This window comes from Gracilinanus agilis, chromosome 3 (genome assembly GCF_016433145.1).
Source record: "Gracilinanus agilis isolate LMUSP501 chromosome 3, AgileGrace, whole genome shotgun sequence".
NCBI classification, from domain to species: domain Eukaryota; kingdom Metazoa; phylum Chordata; class Mammalia; order Didelphimorphia; family Didelphidae; genus Gracilinanus; species Gracilinanus agilis.
In genome coordinates, this window is record NC_058132.1 from 58,470,105 (window position 1) to 58,479,023 (window position 8,919).

General features: G+C 44.0%; 1 protein-coding gene across 1 annotated transcript in view; it reads left to right on the plus strand.

The window, feature by feature from the left end:
* Nucleotides 1-691: 691 nt before the first annotated feature.
* Nucleotides 692-8,919, plus strand: part of LOC123243129 (chymotrypsin-like elastase family member 3B) — a 12,306-nt gene continuing 4,078 nt past the window's right edge. Inside the window, exons 1-5 of the mRNA XM_044671312.1 lie at nt 692-731; nt 5,479-5,564; nt 6,292-6,389; nt 6,762-6,896; nt 8,565-8,701. Of these exons, the coding sequence (XP_044527247.1) occupies nt 692-731; nt 5,479-5,564; nt 6,292-6,389; nt 6,762-6,896; nt 8,565-8,701 (496 nt within the window). The remainder of the gene's footprint in view (nt 732-5,478; nt 5,565-6,291; nt 6,390-6,761; nt 6,897-8,564; nt 8,702-8,919) is intronic.

Sequence of the window (8,919 nt, forward strand, 5' to 3'; positions counted from 1 at the left end):
ATTTGCCCAGGGTCACCCAGCTGGTAAATGTCTGAGGTCAGATTTGAACTTAGGAAGATGAGTTTTCCTGGCTTCAGGCCCATAGCACCAGATGACCTTCACTCCTCATTCCCCTATTGTCAGCTCCGTATCTTTTGTTGTTGTTAATTTTAAAGAAAAAATTTAAGTTCCAAAATCTCTCCCTCCTTCCACCCCTTTGCCCCACCAATGAGGAGGCGAGAAATACTATATCCGTTATACATGGGAAGCCTTGCAAAAACATTTTTCCATATTAGCCATGTTGCAAAAATAAACATAAGAAAAATAAAGAAAGGGACAAACATATGCTTCACTCTGCACTCAGAGTTCATCAGTTCTCTCTCTAGAGGTGGTAGCATTTCTCATCATGAGTCCTTTGGGATTGTTGGGTGGATCATTGTATTGATCAGAGTTCAACTCAGGATCCAGTGGGAATCAAAGCCCTTTTCTTTGGCTGGGTATTCACCCACCTGTTGCACCAACACTGGTCTCAGCTTTTATGGCCTTGGCTAACAGGTGATATTCTGGAAATATGCTCTCATCCCCAACCTGGCCTCCATCAGGCAATCCACCAGGCTACCTTACCTTCTTGCTTCAACTGATAACAGGAATACTATTTAAGGTCCTTGTTTTTTAGCCTCTTTCTACATCCCTCTTGAAACAGGCAGACAGAATGCTCAGGCTGCTGGTCTCTTTTCTTCTTGTGGCCCTTGGTGAGACCCCTGACCCCAACTCCCTGATTTCCTCTGGGTGCCTGCTCTCGATGGTACCCACTTGGGACCAAGGGGTCCCTTGGAAATTGTCTTCCTCCCTTGGGTCAAAAAGACATATAATTTCTTGCTTCTTGGGTCAGCAGGGGGGACTGTGAGGAAGACAGTAACTTAATTGTGGGTCAGCAAGGAGTGATGGATCAGCCTATCCTGTTTGAACCAGCAGAGAGAGAGAGAGGATGATGATGGGTATACCTCTACAAAGAGTGGGTTAGGTAGGCATGACCATTTGAAGGTTAGGACAGCAGTAGGTAGTGAGTATATAAGGCTGAACCAGCAATGAGTGGTGAATATGCCCAATCTAAGGTTGAACCAGCAATGAGTGGTGAATATGCCCAATCTAAGGTTGAACCATCTTAGGGTGATGAAATATGCCCAGTATAAGGGTAAGCCAGCAATGGGTGGGGAATAAACCTAGTCTAAGATTGAGTCAGCAATGGATGATGAATATACCCAATCTAAGGTTGAACCAGCAATGAGAGGTGAATATGCCCAATCTAAGGTTGAACCAGCAATGAGAGGTGAATATGCCCAGTCTAACGTTGAGCCAGCAGTGGATGGTGAGTATGCTCCAGTCTAAGACTGAACCAGCAGTGGGTAGTGAATATGCCCAGTCTAAGGTTGAACCAGCAGCAGGTGGTGAGTATGCCCAATCTCAGGTTGAACCATCAGTGGGTGGTGAATATACCCAGTCTAAGGTTAGGACAGCAAAGATGGAGGAGATCAGCTGTCTAGATATTAGAGCTAAGAGGATGAGAGACTATCATTCCTCTTGTTATAATGATTTCATCAACTGTTATAAATGATTGAAGGAGAGAAACCCAAAGGTGTATTTGGGTGTTAGATAGATGTATGTGTGTATGTCTAGCAGAGTTCACCCTCCCCCTTGATCTAAGGTTTCAAGAAGTATATCCTCGTGATAAGGTTGAGAACAGGGATGGACAGGAACCAGTATTCAGATAAGGGGTTTCTATGGGTTGAGGTATGGCCAGTTTTCCAGGACTTTTAGCGTAATGGCTGGACCCCAAGAAACCCTTTCAGAACACAGCCCTGCTGGGGTAAGACTGAATGACGGACAGCCTTGGGTTTGGTGTAACCAAAGCTTATTAGACAGTCTCCCTGGATTCCCTCTTCTACCTTCTATTTCTACTGTATCTTCAAAGAAATTCTTATCTGACTGCTTATGTTAAAAGGGTAGTTTATTGTATCAAAGGAACAGAGATGGGTGCGGAGAGTGGGGTAGGAAGCCCTATCCTGTCACTCTGTGTACAGGGTCTTTTGGCTAGGCCAAGCCAATGGCTTTGGTCAAACGCTCTTTCCTCCTTCCTCTAGTCTGCTAGCTAGCTAATCTACAGACAGGGAAGCAAAGGTCTTTCTCAGTTGGCACAGAGAGGGTAGGCAGCTTCAGGCTGGGCCGGCAAGGCTCCAGAATCAAAAGACCCCTTCAGCTGCTCTAAGCCTGATTAGCCTCTTTGGTGTTATTCAGTAAATAAAGGAGAAACAGGATCACATTGAGGTCTTCCAGTCACAAAGGGAAAAGCAGGGAAAACCCCAGGAATTCAAAAAGTTGAATCCTGAGGTCAGCAAAGGTCCTCAGTCTCCCACACAGCCCCAAGACGAAGTTCCCCTCCTGGTTCTACTTCCCCCCAGCCTCCATTCCTCTTCCAGTTGTCGCTCCTGCTCTTCAAGCTTCCTGGCTCACAACATTCCAAAGGGCTTCTTTCTGGGCCAACCTTTCCTACATTCATCCTCTTTACACGTGATGACTTTCCTAAGGTCACCATCGTGAACATTTATACTTACCAAGCTGCAATTCTATTCTATTTCTAACTCCTCCCCGCCAAATAACAAATTTCCCTTTCCTACTCTATTGCTATGCCAAGCTAACTCTGCCTACTCTAGATTTGCAGGAAAGTTACTGGTAAGGGACATTTGGGGGGCTAATAGCAGTGCACACATAAAGTAAAACAAATGTTTCAGCACTATCATTCTCGAGAAAATTAACTATGCTAACAGTAATACCTATACAGGTAACCTTAAGCGAATACTGTTTTCTATCTATACTTATTATGCAATTAGCCTAACTTTATTCCATCAACACAATTCCAGCGAAAGCTTTACAATCAATTTTTCCACTAACTATTCTGTCAATGCAGCTTGATTCTATTCCTAAGCAAAATGTAGCTATCTTGGCTATGTTTATACTAAGACTATCTAATCACTACTTATTACAGACTATCCTCTAAGTCAGGGGTCAGCAACGGATGGCTCTTTTGAGGGCCAGATATGGCTCTTTCTGCAGGAGCCATAAAGTCCATTTTTTTTCAGGCGCTGTTACAGGAGCGCACTGTGAGCACTGTATGGGTCTCACGAAATTACATTTTAAAAAATGTGGCGTTTATGGCTCTCACGGCCGAAAAGGTTGCCGACCCTTGCTCTAAGGCCTTATTCTATTCTATGCTCTACTTCTATGTACAATGTATGTACAAGCTATGATACATATCTACAAAGCCTATAACTATATTGCCAAGGGGGCAGCTGGGTACCTCAGTGGATTGAGAGCCAGGCCTAGAGACAGGAGGTCCTGGGTTCAAATCCAGCCTCAGACACTTCCCAGCTGTGTGACCCTGGGCAAGTCACTTGACCCCCATTGCCTACCCTTACCACTCTTCCACCTATAAGTCAATACACAGAAGTTAAGGGTTTAAAATAAAAAAAAAAATAACTATATTGCCAACCTATTTTACAAGTACGTATAAATTTTTACAGGCATTATGTATATATGATGCAATATTATTATATTGTTCCCTATTTCTGATGTTAGTCAGATAGAAAAATCATTTAATCTTTCAATTTGCCTAAGACTTTATGGAACTAACTAGTTATTTACATTTTGCATTCTTGCAAATTCAGACACTCATTTATCTACACATGGTCATCACTACGAATCAGTTTGAGTTGTGTTTGTGTCTTTTTATGTACTGCTTGCATGTATATACTTACTTGTTTTCATGCTGTCCTCTTGCATACATCTTACCTAATGATTTCCCTTCTTTTTTTTTTTTTAAACCTTTACCTTCCATCTTGGAATCAATACTGTGTATTGGTTCCAAGGCAGAAGATTGGCAAGGGTGGGCAATGGGGGTCAAGTGACTTGCCCAGGGTCACACAGCTGGGAAGTGGCTGAGGCCGGGTTTGAACCTAGGACCTCCCATCTCTAGGCCTGACTCTCAATCCACTGAGCTACTCAGCTGCCCCAATTTCCCTTCTTTCTTGCAAGTTATGTATATGTTGCATGTTTTCCCTAAAGTGTGAAGTTTATTTGGATTTGTGCTTTCATTGCACCAATCTTACATAGTTGTCTCATTTCCCTTCTGTCCCCTTCTTAATATACAGTTTTTACAAAGTTCCATGTCTTAGCTGTTCATTTCAGCTTGCAAACTTTGTCTCTTCTTCTAGCATCTTTTCTTCTCCCTTTCCCTCTGGGATGCTGTGTTTTTCTTTCTTCCCGCTTGTACCATCTTCCTGGTTGTCTATTGTTGACTGTAGCTATCTTCTCCTGCTCTGGAATATTTTTGTATCTAATCTTTTAAATGTGATGTTCTTTAATGTTTATAATTTAAGTTTCATTTCTCAGCACTTTCTGTTTCCTCAAAATCTGAAGGCAACTGGGAAGACCAGGAAAGGGAATAATGTCACAATTCTGCAGGATAATTTAAGGGTAGCAAGAAATGGAGAGCAGAGAAATGTTGGGAGTTTTGAATATGAGACCAATCTTATTTGGTTAAATTAAAGAGTTAGAGAGAGGAGGGGGTTCAGTGGCTGGAGTGAGCCAGGTAGCAATTTTCATGAGATTAGGGACTATGGCAGTGATTCCCAAAGTTGGGCGCCACCGCCCCCTGGTGGGTGCTGCAGTGATCCAGGGAGGCGGTGATGGCCACACTTTTTTTGTATTACATTCTATTCTGAGTTCAATAAATAGTTTCATAATTTCCAGGGGGTGCTAAATAATATTTTTTTCTGGAGAGGGGGCAGTAGGCCAAAAAAGTTTGGGAACCACTGGTCTATGGGAAGGAAGAGGAGAGGTGGGGGTAAGCACTTGGGAGCTGGGCATTTCCTTTCCATCTCCTTCCACTTGTACAGTCCTCTCAGTATATGTGCTACCATTTGTCTTGGTCAAGGAATGAGACCCAGTTGTTGGCATCCTCACACAGCCAATACCACTGAGCTGTGATGTTGGATTTGACCTTGCTGAGCATTCCTGTCCCCAGCACCAGGAGGGGGGGGAGATGGTAGTAGTGAGAATGATAGGCAGGGACAGGGAAGATTCAATGGAGATGGAGGCATATTAACAATAATGGCCAACATTTTTATAGCACCTACAACCTGCCAGGCACTGTGCTAAACACTCTACAAATAGGATCTCATTTGATCTTTCTAACAACCCTGGGAGGAAAGTGCTCTTATTATCCCCATTTTATGGATGAGAAAATTAAGGCTGCAGAGGTTAAGTGACTTGCTCAGGTCATATCAGTAATATTTCCAGTATCTATCTCAAGTCTTCCCCGAGACTGGGAATGGCATTTCCCCAGTGGTTCTACCTCACAGCCCCAGTGTGCTCACTCACTTAAGTCTAGATTTCTGCCTCTCTTCCAGGCTGACATCCTGGTTTTTTTGCCTTTCTCTCTAGCCTCAGGCTGTGGCCAGCCTGCTTATTTCCCCAACAGCCGGGTGGTGAATGGGGAAGATGCTGTGCCCTACAGCTGGCCCTGGCAGGTAAGGACAAATCACCCTTACTAGGACTGGAGGAAGATGATCTGAGTCAATGAAATGAAATACTTTTTAATAAACCATTATTTGTGAAGTCAAGGCCCTATGTAAGGTGGAGGTGATGGAAATACAAAGACAAAACCTATAATCTAGTGGGTCAGACAAAGTAGACACAGAGAAGTGAATCGGAGGTAATTTGAGGAGACAGAGATTCACCAGCTCCTGGAGAGATCAGAGGAGGCTTCAGAAGGAAAAGACATCTGAACATGTGCCTCAAGGGAAGACAAGCATTTTGAAGGTTGGAAATGAGCTCTTCCACTGGCTGGAAAGGGGATGAACAAAAGTTCTTTGGCACAGGATATGCTCTTGGTATACCCCACTGATTGGTATAGGATATAACTGTTTGCAACAGTTCCATTGGTATAGGAATGGGCATGATGGGCACTTGGGTCTGTTGACTCAGGACAATGTTATTATTTATTTCATTGAGGCCAAGAATATAAAGACACACACTGACCCATACACTGTACAATAGTGACACACAGAGCATGTCACACATTGCCACACATAAACATCTTCTTTACTACTGACTCTGACACCTACACACACAGCAACCCTGACCAGTGCCCAGGTGGGTGAGGGACAGCTTGAAGCCTACTGTTCAGTGATGAGGTTTAGGGTGCCCAAGTGGGCATCAGGCTAAGCTCAGACTCCTTCCCTCTTTGTTCCACAGGTCTCCCTTCAGTATGAATCGAGTGGAGTCTTTAAGCACACCTGCGGGGGCAGCCTTATTGCACCTGACTGGGTCATGACTGCTGCCCATTGTATTTCGTAAGATTTCTTCTGCCTCTACCTTCCCCTGGCTCTGACCCCACACAACCCTCATCCTTGTGAGGCTCACAAGGAAACCTGGGAAAATAGAAAGTGGATCCAAATCCTGGCTCTGGCTATTAAAAGACTTTGGACCGGTTACTCCCCCATGTGGCCTCAGTTTCCTCATTTGTGAAATGAGGAAGTTGAACTTATTAATAACAAAGACAATAAAACTAGATAATATAACTTAAAGGTGATCATAGACTAGAAGCTGGGCTGGCACCTGCCCTAGTAGGGGTTCTTCTGGGTGACTGTTACCTGGAAGAAGTTGGGGAGCTTCTTTAACTTTCTAGTAGAGATGACACTTAGCTTTGTCTTCTGGCTTCCTAGCAACTCCCAACAATACCAAGTGGTTCTGGGAGAGTATGACAGGTCTTTAACAGAAGGGGAAGAGCAAGTGATCCCTATCAATTCTGGTGACCTCTTTGTTCATGAAAAATGGAACGCCAACTGTGTTGCCTGTGGGTAAGTGGAATAGCCTGTAAAATATGAATTTGAATCCTGATTCAGGTACCTTTTATCCTTCCTCTGTTTCAGTTTCCTTATATTAAAAATGATAATAATAGTAGCACCTCCCTCACTGGAGTAGATCCAATGGCAAAACATAAAGAAAGCAATTTTCAGACCTACACATGCTAGTGATCAGGGACAGCTAGGTGGTTCAGTGGATAGAGAACCAGTTCTAAAGATGAAAGGTCCTGGATTCAAATCTGACCTCAGACATTTCCTAGCTGTGTGACCCTTGTCAAGGCACTTGATCCCCATTGCCAGCCTTACCATTCTTCTGCCTTGGAACCAAGAGTAGTTCTAAAATGGAAGGTGAGAATTTGAAAGAAACAACAACAAAGAAAAATGGTAGTTATTACAATAATAAAGTATCTCCCCATATACTAAAATCGCCCTACACTCCTCCCCTCCATTCATGCTTGGAGAGCTCAGTACTCAAAGAAGGTCCATTCCTGGCAAGATGTCTTGGGCAGAGAATAGATAGAGACAGGCAGCACTCAGGATTGGGGTAGCCTTGGTGAATTAGATCTGTGACTATGCCTCTGTCCTTAGAGAGAGGGCATTTTCCTTCCCTAAAATCAGTTTCCAGAGTGATCACACTTGGTATATTTAGAGGACATTCCTCTACTTACCTCCCTATGTTCCTCAATTGTAAAATGGGGAGCTAGAGCAGAAATTCTTGACCTTTCTTGAGTCCTGGACCCCATGAACACTCTGGTGAAGATGAAAGATCCCTTCTTAGAATCATATTTTTAAAAACGTAGAATAAAATGTGTAGGATCACAAAGGAAATCAATAATATCGAAATACAGTTATCAAGAGACCTTTTTAAAAGTTCTAGACTCCTCCTTCCAGGTTAAGAACCCCTGGACTAGATGACCTCTAAATCCCTAATACTTCCAGATTCATTAATCAAAGATGAGCATTTTTTAACTATTTGCTTCCTGATGGGTCAGGCGCTGTGTTAGATGCTCTGGTTACTAAGACAAAAAAGGAGCCAATCCCTGCTCTCAGGGAGATTACATATTCTTGGGAGAGAGAAGTTAAGCATAGATCAATTTCCTACAAAGTATATTCAAGGTAGATTTTTGGAGCAAAAGGTCCATAAAAGTTTCATGTAGTGGGCATCATTAGAGGAGGGGCTGGCAGGAAGCTCGAGAGGAGGAGATGAGGTGAGGTGGGAGGGCATTACAGATGTGGGCAAAAGCACAAAGGACCGATGATTCCAAAGTGCTTCACTGACCTCAGCCTCAGTCTGCTTCTCTCTAAAATAGGAATGTTAGTTGCATTACCTATATCATGGGGTTGCTTTGTAAACCCTAAAGTGCTATAGAAAGGTGAGTCATTTTAGGGGGCCAGTCTGGATGGAGAGTCACGTCACTGGGATTCAGGGAGGAAGTCTGAGTGGATCCTCAAAAGAGATGCAGAATTTGACAAGAGAGAAGAGGGTGGAAGGGCAAAGGCGAGGAGGAAGGAACAAGCTCTGGATGCTGGGGAATCCCAAAGCAGGTCTTTGGGGACTGGGCTTCACCCCACAGTAATCTCATGCTCCTGCCAGGGGGCAGAGCTTATTGGGAAGAAATCACTCCCAACTCTTCTCTCAACTTCTCCCCCCACCTATTTCAGGAATGACATCGCTCTCATCAAGCTGTCTCGAAGTGCTCAGCTCAGTGATGAAGTCCAGCTGGGGTGCCTTCCCCCTGCCAATCTCACCCTGCCCAACGAGACACCCTGCTACATCACCGGCTGGGGCCGCCTCTACAGTATGGTGACATGGTTCTGGGAGAGGATGGGGATGGAGTGGAGAAGAGGGGCAGGGCCTCAGGAGAAAGGAATTCCAGACAAGGGTGTAAGGAGGCAGGGGAGAACTACAATGGGGAAATAATAATAATAATGATAATGATAATAATAATAATTAGAAGAAGGAAGAAGGAAGAAGGAGAAGGAGAAGGAGAAGGAGAAGGAGAAGGAGAAGGAGAAG